The following is a 19,270-nucleotide window of genomic DNA, read 5'->3' as shown; positions in this document are numbered from 1 at the left end:
GTCTGCGCAAAACCGCCAGAAAGGCCTCCAGCGGGACCTGCTCATAGGCCTATGCCATTTCATACTACGCGCCTTTACGTTGCTACAAGATTCTTAGTAAGTCACTGGCGCCTACCACTGTTTACAAATACAAGAATAGGCCTGCAAAATAATGCTTAAAAGGACACTATAGTGGAACATTGAATTAGTATAGACTCGTAAACTGTACTCTGAGAACTCCACTATCATTAATTTCACCACCAAAAATTTATAAATAGAGCAGACAATTAAGCTAAATGTTCCATTTACAAATTTCGCACAGAAGTCTAAACGCGTGGAGTCACGGATTTGAAACAGTATTCATGTTCCAGAAGCATCGGCTCGACGAAGTTTTTTGAAACATGGTATTTTAAGACCATGACCCTCTCAGAGGTGAGAGTACTTAATTTTTTTACCAATTCGAAACTATGCAAGACTCCGGTAGATGCCGTCAGAATCTGTGACGTCATGGCATTTGCTGGGCGAATTAGTATGTTGAGGCAGTTTCACCACGCGCATTTTCTTTTCACGCGTTTTCTCGCTTATGAAGAATACTACCACGGCGAGCCTCTTGATTTTGGAATAGTAGAAGGGTAATTTACTGATAGTAAAAACAATCGTTTTTTTATTTAGTGTTCATTCGACGGTCAATACACTGATCCGCAAATTTTTGTAGACTGCACATTGTGAGAAAAAAAGCTTCAAGTATAAGAAGCCTTGAACCCGGTAGTTAGGTTTTCTAGTCTTTAGTATAACACACGCGAACAACACAACGCTGCATGCTTTCAATATGTGTCCGTTCGCGAACGACTCGAAAGCGTAACGTCGATCGTCTCTGATATCTGTGTCTGTAAACTTTTGTCATTGAGCGTGTACAGCATTTTCTCGTGTATAGTCGGCTTAAGAATATATATATATATATATATATATATATATATATATATATATATATATATATATATATATATATATATATATATATATATAATCGCAGTTAACAACAAAGTGTTAAAAGTTGGCTTCACGGCATTGGCGATCGGTCATCTAAGGGAGGCAGCTTCACAAAAAGTCGCGTTTTCTAATTTTCTTTTTGCAGTTTCTTGTCAGGGTAGCGGACCATATAAAGAGGCGGGTTATATGTAATAAAACGCAACAATTTCCAATGCTTGAAGGGGTACACTATGGTCACATATTGAGCACAACGTAAGCTATGGTATGAGGGTGTAATAGATGTTAAATGTTTACCCTTAACTCATTATATGTTCCATGACAGAGTGATGTCGTTGGAAGCGGCTGACAGCAGGTACAAGCTTCCCGCCATGTCTCCCAAGAGGATGCATAAGTAAGTGGATCATTATATATATCAGGCCATCTTTGTTGTGTGTTATGAACACTTATGTTATTTATTTATTTGTTCGAAATTTTTTAAAGGCACTGTGTGAGGGGAGGATCAAAATAATATGAACATGGATGTGCACAACTTACATACAAACAATAATATTAAAAATGTCGATGAATATACAACGTATAACAGCGACAATGACGATAATAATAATAATAATAATAATAATATTAATAATAATAATAATAATAATAATAATAATAATAATAATAATAATAATAATAATAATAATAATAATAATAATAATAATAATAATAATAATACAACGCCAATGTAAAGCAAGTGATTTTACATGTGAGTTGACGTAAAGAAGATATAACAAAGTAAACACAATTTGTAAAAATACTTTCCATTATTCAAAAGAAAACATTGCTCAAGATTACACATCAAATTGAATGAATGGCATGTTAGCATTCAAACCTTCTAAAAATTCTCTAAATAAGCGAACTACATGAAAGAAGAAAAAAGGTATCGCAATATCCTAACCACTAAGTAAGATATAACGATATTAACGTAATAAACAATATAAACGTAATAGTGACAATGTTGAACTGTCTGCACGGTTGAGTAACGTAGCCAAAAATTTTTCCGGGGGTGGGGAGCATAGATTTTCCTAAATATACACTAGAGGTAACTCTGGCGCTAGTGTCTATGGAAGCTGCAACGCACGGCGCTTCAGCGAGCATGCGAATGATGGGTAGTACACGGATTTGTCTAATTTTGGCTCCGTGTGCGTTCGTTTGGCTTGGAGCTTATTTTTCGCGAAACAAAATACAGCGAATGTTCAGCAGTTGGACTTCACCACCTTTTTTTTAGGCTTATCATTTCAAATCTGGTCACAAAGTTCGAAAGGGTTCCTTTTTTCTTTTGAAACGAAACTTAAACACAGCAATAAACAAAACCGCAAGTACAATTCGCCACCTGCAAGTACGAAGACTAGGCAAATCCGTATACTACCTATTATGCCCACGGTCGCTGAACGATCGCAGCACCAGAGTCCCCCCTTGTTAATTTTTGGAAACTTTTTGGTGGGGAGGAGAGGGGTTCAACTATACATTAAGTATGTTTGGTCGTGTGTGTGTGTGTGTGTGTGTGTGTGTGTGTGTGTGTGTGTGTGTGTGTGCGTGCGTGCGTGCGTGTGTGTGTGTGTGTGTGTGTGTGTGTGTGTGTATACACATGCGAAATTGAAAATTTGAGGAGAGTTGGCATGACCTGCCCGTCGAGGTGGATAGTCTTTCCGATCCGATGAGATCGACTTTATGAGTGATCGTAAAATATTTCTTTAGTGCCTGTGCTGACACACTAGCCCAACTTTCGATTCTGTTACACTCTTCCTTCCTTTCTTTTTCAAAGCTTTGTAGAGGATTTGAAATTCGCTTTGGCAAGGAGACCGGAGCTTGGAGACGATGAAGACGTAAAAAGTATGAGTATGTAGTCTTAAACACTCGATCAATCAATCAATCAATCAATTAATCAATCAATCAATCAAGTAATAATATACCTGCACTTGCAATGCACCGGGCAAGCTGATTAAATAGCCGTGATAGCAATGACAATGACAATGACCAGTCAGATATCTGAATTTTGCCACTACTACTTCCACCACCACAACTACTTCCACAACTATCACGGCTACCACCACCACCACAACAGCTATTACTGCCACCACTACTGCTACAAGAACTACTACTACTACTACTACTACTACTACTACTACTACTACTATTACTACTACTACTACTAATACTACTACTACTACTACTACTACTACTACTACTGCTGCTGCTGCTGCTGCTGCTAGTAATAGTACCGTTACTGCTGCTACTGCTAATACTATTAGCTTTCTCCTTCCATTCATTATAGGCAAATGCGTACGGGATCATACGAGTTTTACAGTAAGCATAGCTAACAAAGGCCTTACATGTCTCGGTATTACAGAAGCAGGCCGACATGGTGACTGAAGCGATCGGATTCGCCGATCAAAACCGCGACAAGACGAAGCCCCTGGCATCGGCGCAAAGCTACGGCATCAAGCATTCCCCCGAGGAGGACTTTGGTGGCGCGCAGCTGACCATTGTGGCGCCCAGTGGCGATGCGGTGTCCATCACGTCCGGGCTGAATGGAATGTGAGTTGATTGCGTAGCAACATAAAGCGCACTGTTAGAAAAAAGTAGAGGGATCGAGAACAAATGTACGCTTTTGACTCTCACGCTTCTGACTCACTTAACCAAATCTAACCTAACCTGTAGCTCGTCGGCATAAAATGCATGAGAATCGCAGTTTTCTTTTCTCTTGAAGCTGCATTCTTTAAATCCGTTTTGTACGTACAACCTAGATTCGGCCAGTCATTATATATTCACATTTAGAAAAAAAATTTAAGCAGCTTAAAAAAGGAATGCTAACAAATGGCCGAGAAAGTAGTGCTCGTGCAGTCTTTTCTGCTTATTGAGATGCTTTGAAATGTTTGAAAAGACGAATCAATACCATATCAGCCGAATTTCAACACCAAAATGACTAAAACCTAACAAGATAGCGAAGTTACACTTATTTTAAATCTTTAATACATGAAGCCATTTCATCGGCCCTAGAAAACAATAGCCTAATGTTAACTCTTATTTTTAAGGAGCCCTGTAACAACATTGAGCCCCTCCGCGGTGGTCTAGTGGCTAAGGCACTCAGCTGCTGACCTGCAGGTCGCGGGATCGAATCCCGACTGTGGTGGCTGCATTTCCGATGGAGGCGGAAATGTAGGTCCATGTGCTCAGATTTGGGTGCAGGTTAAAGAACCCCAGGGGGTCGAAATTTCCGGAGCCCTCCACTATGGCGTCTCTCATAACCAAATGGTGGTTTTGGGACGTTAAACCCCACATATCAATCAATGTACCAACATTGAGTCTCATGTAACTACATTCATTATGAGCTTATTTCTTACATTGTCTAACATAAAGATGGTTACTTGCTGAAAAAAAATTAAAGTTAGCCACGAGAGTAAAACCGTGAATGCGATAGCAACAAACTGGAATGTCACGCGAGGAACTGCAACCACATGGATACGTGCAGTGCGTTGCTCAAGACGAAAGAACGAACAAAAAGGACACTCATAAAACGAGCGCAAGCTAAGATTGTTCACAGCCGAATGCTTAACTCCTTGCTCAAACTCAAATGACGCACAAAACGCCTACGCACAAGTATACACATATACGATGAACTAATGTCACACTTGTTACTTCGCTGTGTTTGAAAGACGGGCTCTTGTCACAATGGAGACAGTGCAGCGAGTGAAGTGACCTTAGTCCGCCCTGTAAATACAACACAATCGTTGCTGTAGAAGTCGAAGATGCACAATTCTCCACCACCAGAAGATAAGCGCACGGGCGGGGCGGAGGGGGCGGGGAGGGAGGGGCTATACGTGCTGTATGGCAAAGTACACGAGCGGGCCACCGAGAGCTCCCTTCGCGCTACCTCGCTGGAAAAATTAAAAACACTCTGATATCCTCACCCCCCCCCCCCCGAGATCGGCAAACTGGCAGCAGTAAACAGTTTATATATAAATAGCCTGCTGCTACTACGATTGAAGACATGTGCTTTTGTGGCTCAGTGCTTAACGTCGTGCGCTACGGAGCGGGAGGTCACACGTTCGATTCCGCATGTCGCAATATATATTCCATCGTCCCCTATATATATATATGGGGAATGATGGCGGAGACCCACGGCGTCGACAAGTGGTGCCGCCGACGGCAGAAATCTGCTGAGAGTGTCCATTTAATTGCTACCTTGTTTTAAAGCACATCTCTCATGCAGGGGCCCGCTCCTGCGTTGAGCATCGTCATCGTCGCTGTTGCCGTTGCCTTGATCGTCAGTAACGTATACAATACATGAATATAATATAATGTGAATATAATATATATACCAATATATTGACTCATATAAACACGTATATACTTAATCTGCCGGAGCCCTCCACTACGGCGTCTCTCATAATCAAATGGTGGTTTTGGGACGTAATACCCCACATATCACTCAATCAAATCAATTCTTTATGTAATCCTCAGCAGCACGGCTTTTGTAGTCCTTTTTCCTGCACAACACAGTTACTTGAAGTGACACACGACTTCTCCTCTGCTTTAGATAAAGGTTTCTCTGTTGACTGCTTGTTCCTAGATTAAAAAAAAAACATTTGACGTCGTAACCCACTCTTTATTGATTTAAAAAATACGCAGATCCCACCTACAGTGGGAATCAATGACATGCGAATCAAGAATAAGAAACCTTGATATGTCAGTTTAAAATCAGCACACCATTATGAGGTGGAGGTGAATGATGTCGTCCATGATTCAGTGTCATGATCATTATGTTTGGATCTGTCGTTTCCCTTCGACATCTATTCACGTAGCGTGATACCAAATTTAGTACATGTGGATCAAGCGAAACGGCCCCGAGCACGCTATCAGCATCGTATGTTGTCATGTTCTTACAGGACACGCGTGTCAGGATTACCATGTTTGCACCAGTCATATATTTCGCCATCCCTTCACGTCACGTTACACCGAATTTGGTATATGTGGAGCGAGCAAAACGGCCGCGAGCGCATCACGAAGGGCCCAATATACTCCACTGTAGCGTTAACGCGCGCGCACGCTGGGCACAGCGACGCTGCGTTAGTAAAACGCGAGCACTCTATAGTCTGACGCGAGGCGCGACCAGCGTCCGCCGGCAACCGGCGCGAAATGCAACATGCTGAATTTAGCGCCGATGCGTTACCCAGACAACACTGCGTCTCCCACTTTTCGTTACGGAGGGACGCCGGACGCGCTGAAATGAGCATGCGTCAAAGCGACCGTGCGCGTCGCGCGCCTGCGAGTATATGGCAGGACCGGCGCCAGGCGTGGCAACGCCGCCGTGACGCGACGAAATGAACGTTGGCGAGCACGCCCACAGCATCTTGTCAAAATGTATTGGCGTAGTCATGTTCTCACATGACACGCATCTCATGAGTATCACGTTTGCACCAGTCACATACCTTCGTCATCTATTGGAGTCGCGTAATACCGAGTTTGGTACATGTGAAGCTAGCGACACGGCCGCGAGCGCATCATGAGCATAGCATGTAGTCATGTTAATACACGACACGCATCTCATGAGTATCATGTTTGCACCAGTCACATACCTTCGTCATTCATTCACGTACCGTAATACGAACTTTCGTATATGTGGCACTAGCGAAACGGCCGTGAGCGCATCATGAGAGTGGAACGTAGTCATGTTGTTAAATGACATGCATGTCATGAATTTCATGTTAGGGTTTGTCGCTTGTGTTCACCATGCAATCATCTCATAACATACCGGTCTGGCAACATGCTACGCGAGCGAAACCACCGCAAGAGCTGCAGGACCAAGAAATGTAAATCACGACATTCATGAAATATGTGACATGATATTCATGTTATTACTAGTCAAGTATGTTCTTCATACAGTAATGTTATGCCATACCAAGTTTGGTATCGATACCATTATCGAAGAAGCCACGAGAGCTGAAAGTCGTAGGCGGCTAGATAGATAGTTAGATAGATACGCTCAAAGTCGTCGAAGTTCGCTAAGAAATGCTTCGCATATAAAACTAAAAATGTATAAAGTGAACGATATGGTTGTGAACTGAATAAGCGAGCATTTAAATTTAAGGAGACAAAAGGTTGTTATCAATAGTAAGTCATCCCAGGAAGTTGACGTGTCCTCTGGAGTGCCTCAAGGGTCAGTCTTGGGTTCGCTATTGTTCCTCATCTACATAAATGACATTTGTTCCGGTATTTCATCACATATCAAAATATTTGCTGATGACTGTGCTTTGTACAGGCTTATACATAGCTCCCATGATTGCACTACTACTACTCTTCAAAACGATCTTGACACAGTTTCTGAATGGTGTGGAAAGTGGCGCATGTTCATTAATGCAAAAAAAAAACTAGTGCACATGTGTTCCAACATGACTCATTTTACACTTTAAGTTCAACCAGGCTGCTAACAGTTTGTAAACGCAATCATCTCGGCGTACATTTTACACCGGACCTTTCCTGGAGCCATCACATCAATCAAGTCACAAGCAATGCAGCACGTGTGTTAGGTTTCCTGCGCAGAAACACAAGTAAGTTAGCACTTGAGGCCAAGAATCAACTATAAATGACTAACACTCGATCTGTCTTAGATTACGCTTGTGCTGTGTGGAATCCGTGTAAGGCATGTGATGTGTCCAATTTAAAAAGAATTCAAAACATGGCTGTTCGGTTTGTCTGCTCTGATTTTACCAGAAATTTCAGTGTTTCAAAAGCAAAAGAAAAGCTTGGTTGGGAACTTCTAGACAAGCGAAGGGAATATCCGAGGTTGAAACTTTTTCACAACATATTTCATAGCCGTACAGGTATGGGCCCCTCACGATACCTTTGCAAACCGGACTACGTTTCACAGCGACTAGATAATGCCAATAAGATAAGGGAAATAAGCTGCCACACTGACGCATTTTAAATGTCATTTTTCCCAGGACGATAGCGCGGTGGAATAGGTTACCCTCTGAAGTAGCAGAGGTTACTTCACATGAAGTACTTTCAAGATTACTTCTGGGTTTAGAGTATAGTGTACTCGCAAGGATGTGTAGGGACGAAACGGCATTTTAAAGCTGCTTTGTATTGTCTACTCCTACGTGCCGCTACGTATAGTTCACAATGAATTGCGTTATTATTGTGTTGTAGAAGTGGGAGCATCTGTATTCAGTGTTGCATTTTGTATCCCCCCCCCCCACTGTAATGCCCTTGCACGCTGTGGGTACTATGATAAAATAAATAAACAAATAAATAAATGAATAAATAATAACGCAGTGGGTGCGGTTCTTCCCTGAAAAAAAATTGAATTGCGTAGTCAATACCTTGTGGAAAGCCAAACTTCTAATGCATTTGGTCTTGTCTAAAGAAGAAGGTGCTCCCAGAATTCGCATTAGGTGTTATCGTATTTATCGGTGAACGTTTTTCTGCTCTTGCATGTAATACATTTGACAGCAAACATCATAAAATAAACTGCATAAACGATACGTGGTGCAATTGCCTGCGTTGCTCTGTGCCTTGTGCAAGGAAATGTCGCAGGGTTCCTCACGCTCCAAGGCTAATGCCATCTTAGATTTGTTTTCCTCAGTCGAATGTGCTGATGCATCTCCGCTCTCCCTTCAGTCATCCTGCACTTCAAGTTGTTTCACAGTGCCTCCGTGATCAGGCCATCCTTGACCAAGCGAGACGTCAGGTCATGACGTCAGGTGACGCCATGGTCGCATCATGGTGACGTCACTATGATGTCAAAACTTTCGATGGTTTGGGGTGTCATGATGACGCGACACGATGACGTCATCACACGATGATTTTCGCATCACTCGTGGTGATGCCAATGAACAGTTTGCGTTTTTAGGCTTTGAGGCCATAAAGCAGGCCTCACCGACTGCGCTCTCTGCATGACTCGTTGACACAGTTTCGGAAGCGGCTTCGAGACCACTTCGGGTCTCCTGCTCAACAATTACATGGACGCCTTCGCCAAGACCGGAAAGCCCTTCGGCCTGGACCCGTCGCTGGCGAACAAGCTGGCCCCCGGCAAGCGGCCCATGACGTCCATGGTACCCACCGTCATAACCGCAGGTGCCACGCCTTCTCCGCTGGTGGGTGTCTTCGGCGGCAGCGGAGGACTTCCCGCCATCTCTGCCGTGGCACAGGTGAAAACCGGTGACTAACCGGTGACTATGCGGCTGTAACCGTTTTCATGACAACAACCACGTCGTCAGGTGCTAAGTGGTTAGTATGACTGTGGACACTTTGTCGGATCACGCAGAGCTTCATTAACTTCACGAGCCATGGGTGAATGTCTTCTTCCTTTTCCATACAGTTCTGTTAAGGCGCTTCCTTCTGGTTTCCTGAATATTAAAAAAAAAGTCTTCCGAGTATCAGATGGGCATTACATCGATGGTTCTGATTCAAGTTCTGACTCATATAGTCTGATTTGAGTTATCATGGATACATGATGAGTTATTTTGGATAAACATAGACCTGAACTTTCCCGCAGCCAAAGAATAGTGAAAAGAGTGAATATTAGTTGGAAGTTGAGATATTGTTGAAAATAGAAGGAAATATAGAAGATTGGTTATCGTATGTCCAGTTTTCTTATTCATATTACTTTATGTTCATTTAAACCTTTCGGTAGATACGCAATGCTAGAGGTCCGTATGATCAGACTTAGGTGCAGGTTAATGAACTGCAGATGGTTGAAACTTCCATAGCCCCCCCCCCACTTCGGCGTGCCATGATCCCATTGTTGTTTCGGCACTTAAAACCCCAGAAATCATATTCCGCATCAATGTTCGAGCAACCGATCGTGGTAATACACGTTCGCATCTCTTGAGCCGCGTCTTTATGAGGTACTGATTTTCCTAACCACCGCGTCTCTTTGTTGCAGCTCATCACGTGTCTTCGCATGTACGCTCTTCCTCACTGCGTGTGGAACGACACGCGTGTGCAGCCCACGTTTCGATCGACCACGCCCAACGCGGTGTTCGCAGAGCACAAGTCGACGCATTTTGACCCGGTATGCGCTGTGATGGCCTGGTTCAAGTCAAGCTTCACCACAGCCTCCTAGATGTCCCTTGCCTGCCAGATTATCGGCGGTCACTTGGAAAGCGGCCATTGTCGAAACTATGGTGGCGGCGCCACCTAAGTAGGGGTGTCTTCAAAGACGTTTACGTTTTTGGAGCTTATATGCAACAAAAATAACGTAAAAAAGTTTTAAAAAGGCGAAAACGTAATTATAATTAACACTACGTAAGTGACGCTGTCATTCACTGAGCAACTTCTACAATACAAGGCATAACTTCTGAAATTAGTAGCAAACACGAAAATTGCCGATCTCAGAGGCTAAGTACAAAGACCCTTACCCCAACGTAGGTAGCGCCGCCATAGATGACTGGCGTTTCGCGCTCATCCGGCAGGCAAGGGAAATCTAAGAGGCTATGGCTTCACATATTCATACTAAGCCCCACCGCGGTGGTCTAGCGGCTGAGGTACTCGGCTGCTGACCCGCACGTCGCAGGATCGAATCCCGGCTGCGGCGGCTGCATTACCGATGGAGGCGGAAATGTTGTTGGCCCGTGTGCTCAGATTTGGGTCCCTTCTAGATCCCTCCACTACGGAGTCTTTCATAATCATATGGTGGTTTTGGGACATTAAACCCCACACATCAATCAATCATATTCACACTGAGACATTGCGCACATTAGCCATGTTTCTTTTGTGTCACTTGTGTCATTTACGGACCATGTGCTGCAGTAGATTTGTCACTAAATTGACCTATATGTTGCATGATCTTGTAATGATGACGCTGGCACGCTGTGATAGTCAGCGATATTGAACCACGTTTTAGAAAACATGGCTCTCTGTGATAACGGTTTGTCTACAGTAAAAAAATATACAGAGAGAGTGATTTAAGTAGGAAGCCATTGTGAGGATTACTATTTCCGCCCCTTGACCACGTTTGTCCACTCAGCTCTTATGAAAGCCTCAAATACCGTGTGACGTATATGCAGTCGACAAATGCATAGAATCAGAGATCTATTTGTGTTTGGAAAAATCCTTCACCTTAGACAGATTTCAGCGAGTCTATAACATTGCTCCGGGTCTCGGAAGGAACTCCCCCTGGCACCACAATTAAGTTTTGTAAACACTCGGAAAGGTGCTACCCCTGTAATACAGGTTGACGTGCAGCTGCACAATAAAACAAACATGGCCACTAACACTGCATATGTTTATTTAGAGTGCACCTATTAGCAAAAGTTTATGGGACATTGCCTCCAAATGAAGTGCGGATTTCTTCTCTATTAGGGCGTAATAGTCCCGATTATGGTGGTGACTGTACAGTTTGCAATGCCAGCTACTGTGACAATATTCCTTTCGCGAACATTTTAAGTTCAGAAAACTTGCTTTTGTGTGTTCATGGTCGACCACACTGAATGTGAACAACGCATTATTCAAGCCGGTAAAACTAAACCTTAATCTACTTCACGAGGGAGGGGTTCGTTATATGACGCTTAACAACGCTATCTAGAAATACAGTAATAAATGCCCGAATTATGCACTAAACGTCACCTTTTATGAGTTCATCAATTCTAACGAGGTGTTCACCTTATATGTGGCCGACCATGTACGTCGTTAAATAACGAAAGGCAAGGGTACGCGGGAAACAACTAGACAACACAAACACCGCGCCTGTGCATCTTACTTGCTGTCAAGATGAATCCCTACCACTTAGCCCACACAGCTTCCTACAGCAGCTTAGAGGGAGTTCTGGCGCTGTGATCGTGCAGCCACCACAGGAAAGATGGGCAGTACACATATTTGCCTGTATTCGTGCTTACGGGCTTCAAACACACTTGTGGCTTCATGTAGTGTTGTGTTTTTAGAGTTTGTTTCGAATAAAAGAATGGGTCATTGATAGCTTCGTTACCCGATTTGTATTGGTGAACCTAGAAAGTCAAAGTAGAAAGGGGAACTGCTGAACTTCATCTTACGACAAAGCGGATGCACGTCTCTAAACGCAGCCTATAGAACAAAGCTTAGACTAGTCCACACGCTACACTTCATTCCCATGTAGGCTAAAGCACCACGCGTTAAACTACCCCTTCCCCCCATAGACCATGTAAAGCCATAGTTGTATTTAGAGTGTTATTGGGAAACTATACGAATTAGCCCAACTTTGGGGCATCAAGAGTAATGTTTTGCCAAATGTGTGTGTACCATACCTTTCTAACGCGAGCCGCGATTGTCGCAGGCGCACCTGCTTAGGAAACTGCGTTACAGCGTTACGGAGAAGGCCATCGCATCTGCTGCAACGGGCATTGCCGTTTTAAAGACCGGCCTTCTGCTCGCTCCAAACGACACCAAGCATGTCGACGGCAGCCGCTCGGGTGAATGAGCCAGACTAAGCTGCTATAGCAATGATGGACGAAAAAAAAAAGAATCTGGGCTTAAGCTTGTTGGTGTGGTTTTATTGCGAATAATATTGCGAAAAAAAAGTAAGCAAATAAGACAACACGGTGTGTGGTCGATCTTTGTAGACTCGTTTTTCATTTTTTGCGCAGTTTTCCCGTAGAAATATCACTGACTTTTTGCAAGAACTTCTTTTAGGTTCTCTCGTTGCAACGTATTCTTTTTTCTGAATACTGTTGTGAATGTGAAAACGTATTTTTTCTCCCACACACAATTACAGAGAGAGAAATATCCCGCTACTCGGGAGATTCGTTGCTGAACAGTGGTATCCTTCTACGCAGATTTTCCTAAAGATTACTCCTGGAGAGCGTCGTTAATAAGAATGTCCTGATCCAGATATTGAATCTGGGTCAGTTAACGCCCGCGCACTTCTTCAGTCCGACTGTAGCTGGGCACGATCTGTAGTCGCGGTGATGTGGTGTCACGGCGAGAATTCTCCTACTCCGCCGCCGCTTGTCGCCTTTCTCTGCGTCCGCCATGTACCCGCTCCTTAGCGATACGTTGGGGTTGGATTGCTCCTCTATTTCATGACGCAAATATCTCAAGCCACAAGGTGTCACAACCACACTAAGTTATTAAAGCTGTAGGTTTAGCAAAGGTGTTTAACAATTTAGAGTATTTGACACTCTACTATGGAAGATCATTAAGCCATAGAGAAACAAAGAAGTCAAGAGCGGACACTTCCATAGACCCCAGCGGCCCAATCGACCTTAGCGCACCTGGTGGTTGGTGAGAGCAACTGACCTGCACTTCCTGTTTCGTACCGTTTCACTGGCGTAAATTTTGGATTACTGTGCGCAACTGACGTTTGGGTATGGCGAAACTTAATGATTTCAGACCACTTTTCTCAGCCCAAATGGCAAGGCTATTGTTTTCCGTTTTGATTTATTGATTTTCTATTTTGTACAGCTCAAAATTGTTCGTGTGAATTGATGTCGCGACGTAATTTTTATTTCGACCGGTATAAAAGAAAGAGATGCAGGTAATCACGTCCTTGGTAGCTGAATGCTACCATCGTCGCAGGTGTTTCTGTAGCGCCTTTACGCTGCCTACTTCAGCGGTGGACGATATAGAGCACTTGGAAGCGTTGCTTGCAATCTTTGTCCGCTGTGAGAGGAGGCCCCTCACAGCATATAGTTTCTCAAAATTAACTAGAAGGGACTCTGGCGCTGCGATCGTTCAGCGACCTTGGGAATGATGGGTAGTACACACATTTGCCTAGTCTTCGTACTTGCGGGCAGCGAATCGTACTTGCGGCTTCGTTTATTGCTGCGTTTCGATTTTGTATTGAAAGAAAGATTCAACTTTTTTGAACTTCGTGACCCGATTTGGAAAGGTAAGTCTAAAAGAATAAGGTGGTGAAGCGCAGTCGCTGAACATTTGCTGATTTTTATTTCGTGAGAAAACAGCTTCAAGCCACACGAACACACACGGAGCCAAAAGCAGACCAGAAGTATGAAGTTTAGACAAATGTGTGTACTACCCATCATTCCCATGCTCACTAAAGCGCCGTGCGTTGCAGCTCCCTTGACACTATAGCGTCAGAGTTCCCTCTAGTGTATATTATTATTATCTAGTGTAGTACAGTGTTTTTTCATTGTTTTGTAATTGGAGTGAAAACTGGCAAATGTCAATTAATTTCAAAAAAACTGTAGCCATGACCTTTTCAAATAAGAAACAGCCTCTTAGTTTTGCATACACTAATAATGGTGTCAGTCTAGCTCGTGTCACGGAGTTTAAATACCTAGGTGTAACTCTGACAACAAACTTAAAATGGCGCACGCACGTCGAAACAATCTGCAACAAGGCTCTTCGAAAACTTTGGTATCTCCGACGCACTTTAAACAACTCGACAAAAGAATGCAAATTGACAGCGTACAAGACCTTGGTCAGGCCCATACTTGAATATGCGTCGGTTGTTTGGTCGCCTCACCACAAACATGACATAGCTATGTTAGAATCTGTTCAGAAGAAAGCAATAAGGTTTATTTTTCGTCGCTATGACCAGCGGTTCTCGCCTACTTCGCATGCGCATGTTTTATCACTGCAGTCTCTAGAACATCGGCGCACTTGTGATCGTATCATCCTCCTGCATAAGACTGTTCACACAGGCTTGGGTGTTCTAGCGCCCATTTCTTTTGTTGCAGCTTCTGCGCGCCGTACCCGACGATTTGATTCCTTAAACATTACGCCCTTTAGAGCTAGTCTCGACTGCTTTAAGTTTTCCTTTTTTCCGTGGACCGTGGATCTATGGAATGAGCTTGATGGGTCTCTGCGCAGACTCGATGCTCTGCAATTCGAAAAAGAGTTGCGTAGTCATGTATTCTGTTAATTTGTTTTACTGTTTGAACATTTGTATTCCACTCCTGCAATGTCTCAAAAACTGAGACAGCAGTATTTGTAAATAAAAATAATAAAAAAAAACTATATGCCTCACAGAGGGAACACGTGAACGAACACTCGCGACCTTCTGTGGGAGACGTGGGGCCGCATCCCCTCAAATCGAGTTCTTCGGGGCCAGCCCCGCCGTGGTGGACTAGTGGCTAAGGTACTCGGCTGCTGACCCGCAGGTTGCGGGATCGAATCCCGGCTGCGGCGGCTGCATTTCCGATGGAGGCGGAAATTTCGTAGGCCCGTGTGCTCAGATTTGGGGGCACGTTAAAAAGCCCCAGGTGGTCGAAATTTCCGGAGCCCTCCACTATGGCGTCTATCATAATCATATGCATGGTGGTTTTCGGATGTTAAACCCCACATTTTGTCACGTCCTTGTCAAAAAGAAAGACAATGACAGTTGTGCATGTTCCATGAAGTACAATGAAATGGATGAAAAAGAAGAACTCTCTTGCGCGTTCTATTAAAAGAGGGATCTGAGCCACTCGGCTACGATCGGGTGCCTGCGGCTGCGTTCCTTGTTCCATCCTCAGGGTTGCGGTCAAGTAGCCAGCGGTTACTTTTATTTTATTTTATTAGATCTACCTCTTGTTACGCAACTGTTTTAGTGCATTGATAAGTGTAACTTCTTCTTATTTCATGTCTGTTTCTTCTCCGGGCCAGAGGCCTGCCCTCTGGTCAGCCTCTGTTCCCCTCAAGATCTTCCTCTGGAGTTGTTTCTCCGCAATGGAACCCGTAGCGTTCCTGTCGCTTTGGTGCCGACCACCGGTGGGTTCATCCGCATGATAAACCCCAAGACAATTCAAACGGAACTTCGTGCGATCACTCCCCACTCTCTACTGATAACAGAGGTTCGTCAGTTTGGACGCGGGAAGATACTATGCTGCTTACCAGACAAGGTCTGCATCCAAGACCTTCTGAAGTGCACTACTTTTGCATCACATCCGGTGAGCTCTTTTATCCCACCTCATCTAGCTTGCTGCAAAGGATTGGTTCGGGGGGTAGACGCAAGTCTAAGCCCAGCAGAAGTCTTGGACATCTTTTCCCCAGCAGGTGTTATTTCTGTTTACCGCTGTACCAAACAGGAAAACCAACAGAAAGTTCCCACTGAAACTGTAATTGCCACATTCGCTGGTACAGATCGCCCTTCGGAGATCAAGGCATGGCCGCTTATCTATAAGGTCGAAGCTTTGGCTCCCCGTCCGCTGCAATGTGCTAAATGTTGGCGCTTTGGACACAGTACTAAAGGTTGTCGATCGGAGACTCGATGCCGCATATGCGGAGCCATATACGGGGCTGGTCATAGTACTGCTGAGTGTCAATCAGACAATAAGACATGCTGTTTGTGCAAGGCAAATCACGCTGCAGTCGATCCTAACTGCCCTGCAAGATCAAAGGAACTTCAGGTTATTGAAATCATTGAAAGGAGACGATGCTCTCGTAGAGAAGCAATTGCAGAAATTCAAAGCAGGAGTCGGGGTTATGCTGGTATAGCAGCTCGTCCACCTCTTTCTATGGATGCATCACTTTCTCAGTCCATTTCTGCTATGGTAGAAAAGGCCGCAGAAAAAGTATTAGAAAAATTTTTACTCAATCTGTCAGGCTCACTCAATAGTATTATGGATTCACAGATGTTGGGTGCATCTGATCGAATAACTAAGCGTATCCAACCTCCTAGTGCCTCAATTAGTAAACCTGTCGAACATCAGTCAGATGTCAGATGTCTCTATCGATAATGAGGCAATGCTTTCCAGTCCTAATACAACTGAGCAGGAAGGTATATCTGATTCAGAATCAATAATTAATCGGGATGTAGATATGGATGCTCGCCTTTTGAAACGCACCAGATCACCCACTAGCAAAATTAATAATTCTTCTCATCCGAAAACAAAAAAGAGTGTGAAAGAACCTAGGACTAAAGCGGACTTCCTAAAAGATAGTATCTTAGATCAAGCAGTTGCTACTGCTTGCTTATCATCATAGGGTACCTTAGAGTACTTCAGTGGAACTGCCGTTCAATTCTCTCTGCAACTACAGACTTATTATACCTAATTTCTCAACAATCTCCAGACGTCATAATTTTACAAGAAACTTGGCTGTCTGCTGATCAAAACTTCTATCTAAAAGACTATCAGTGCTTTCGACTGGACCGAGACTCACGTGGTAAAGGATTAATGTTTTTCATTTCATCCAAAATTTGCCATAAAGCACACTTAGTTTACCAACAAATATCACACGATTATGAAGTATTGGTTCTGGAAATTCACTTTCCCGGATGCGCGCCACTATCTATAGTCAACAACTACTTTCCGGCTGGAATACAAGATGAAAGAGCCCTTGACGTGACTGCGAGTTTTTGCAGAAACAGTATGCTATTTGCGGGAGACTTCAATTCCCATCACGTTTCATGGGGATTCCGCACTGATTCATCAGGAAAACGGTTGTGGGACTGGACTAACCGGAATAACCTTATTTGTTGGAACTCCAGAGTTCCGACATTCGTTCGATGTAATTCGAGGTCCGTCTTAGACTTGACATTTGCTAGCTCAAGTGTGACAATATCGTCTTGGACTGTTCTTGATACTGCTACAAGTAGTGATCACTGCCCCCTGGTATTTGAAGTCAGCATTCCTTTAGTGACGGTAGATCTCCAGGTGCAAAGTTTTGTAAACTACTCTAAATTTAAAAAGAACTTACAGTCAACGCTGTCTTCCTTGCCCAATATGGAAACAAATATGAAAGCTATGAGCCTTTGTTCCACCCTGAAGTGTACAATTAAAAAATCACAGTTCACTATATCTTCAACAAAGGGAAAATTCATATCTGCCTGGTGGAATGCGGATTGCGCCAGAGATTATAGACGCCGCAACGCTGCATGGAAAAAACTCCTCACCAACCAATGTCCGACTAATTGGAGAAATTATTTATTTGCTAAAGCTACCTTTAGGAGAACAGTTTCATTAGCGAAAGACGATTATGAAGAAAAACGGTACACCTACTTATCCAAGAGTGGCAACAAGAAAGCTCTATTCAGATTTCTCCGTAATCGTAAAGCTATTACAGCACACGTAAATATTGACTCAGTTATTTTTTCTCCAACTGATTTGGAAAATACATTAACGGAAATTGCAATAGAATTGGAGAAGAGATATACATCACAAATTAAAATAAAGTGTGCAGAACCATCATTCGAAAATGATTTTATTGAAGTAAGTAGGGATGAACTTGCGCACGTCGTTCGTATTGTGCCAAACACAGGTCCTGGACCAGATGGCGTCACTTCGGAAATGTTAAAAATATTATTCGACATTTCTCCTGAAGACCTCCTTAACGTTGTCAACTATTCACTTGAAAATAGCTGGATACATCCTGACTGGAGACTTCCAAAAATAATACCGCTTCTTAAAAAACAGGGACTAGGAATGCAGATAGATAACATTAGGCCAATCGCTTTAACATCACACGTAGTTAAGTTAATAGAAAGAATACTTTACATTAGAGTTACGAAGTTCATAACAGATAATGCGATACTCAGTGCGTGCCAGATTGGATTTAGACCAGGTTACTCTATATGGTGGGCGCATGTTGATTTAGTGGCTCGTATAAAGCTTGCTCGGCACAGACGACAATATGCGGCCCTAGTAACCCTTGATTTAGCCAAGGCATATGACAGTGTTGAACATGCTATTCTTATCAATGTCCTAAAAGAGCTTACGTTCCCGCAGTACATAACAAATTGATATACGAATTTTTAAAAGACAGAAAATTTTATTGCTTCCAACGAGGTATTTCCACGCCGAAGTATAGCCAAACGAGAGGTGTTCCTCAAGGCTCTGTTCTATCGCCTGTGCTATTTAACATTTTGTTAAGTTCAATACCACAGAGTGATAAGGTACACGTATATGTATATGCAGATGATATCGCGTTCTTTGCATCTGACAACGATATTCATTCACTACATTCGACTTTACAGTGTTATTTGGCAACATTGGAAACCTGGTTTCAGAAAATTCATATGAACCTGAACGTAACTAAAAGTGGTATAATAGTTTTTCCGTTGGACGCACCAGTTACTATTTCTCTTCAGTACCATCAAGAAATAATACCCCAGGTTAATTGTATTAAATATCTGGGTGTACTGTACGATCAAAAACTGAGCTGGCGTGACCACGTTGAATATATTAAAATTAAGGCTACACGCGCTGTTGGAATGATAAGTAGGCTTGGCCGCCTCCGTTCCGGTCTTCGCAGAGATACGATGATCATGATTTATCGCATGTACGTTCGTCCGATTCTTGAATTCGGATATGTACTATTCTCTGGTGGACCAGCATACAAAATAAACCCCCTCATTCTCTTAGAGCGGGAAGCCCTACGTAGTTGTTTAGGTGTGCCAAAA

At 43.4% G+C, this 19,270-nt stretch overlaps 1 protein-coding gene across 1 annotated transcript; it reads left to right on the top strand.

The window, feature by feature from the left end:
• Positions 1 to 3,370: 3,370 nt before the first annotated feature.
• On the top strand, positions 3,371 to 12,406 carry LOC142802769 (scoloptoxin SSD20-like). Its single transcript, XM_075887804.1, has 4 exons — positions 3,371 to 3,546; positions 8,924 to 9,161; positions 9,899 to 10,027; positions 12,263 to 12,406. The coding sequence occupies exons 1-4, from the start codon at positions 3,371 to 3,373 to the stop codon at positions 12,404 to 12,406; spliced, it is 687 nt and encodes a 228-aa protein (XP_075743919.1).
• The last annotated feature ends 6,864 nt before the right edge of the window (positions 12,407 to 19,270 follow it).

Source organism: Rhipicephalus microplus, chromosome 3, assembly GCF_043290135.1.
Source record: "Rhipicephalus microplus isolate Deutch F79 chromosome 3, USDA_Rmic, whole genome shotgun sequence".
NCBI classification, from domain to species: Eukaryota; Metazoa; Arthropoda; class Arachnida; order Ixodida; family Ixodidae; genus Rhipicephalus; species Rhipicephalus microplus.
Note: the sequence above shows the minus strand (reverse complement) of the source record. Positions and strands in the feature narration are given on the sequence as shown.

What these genes read in the sequence shown, in the direction of transcription:
- LOC142802769 (XM_075887804.1), top strand. Translation starts at nt 3,371, where the DNA reads ATGGTGACTGAAGCGATCGGATTCGCCGATCAAAACCGCGACAAGACG. An exon ending in ACGTCCGGGCTGAATGGAAT is followed by an intron (nt 3,547 to 8,923) that starts GTGAGTTGATTG and finishes TCGTTGACACAG; the next exon opens with TTTCGGAAGCGGCTTCGAGA. An exon ending in CCATCTCTGCCGTGGCACAG is followed by an intron (nt 9,162 to 9,898) that starts GTGAAAACCGGT and finishes TCTTTGTTGCAG; the next exon opens with CTCATCACGTGTCTTCGCAT.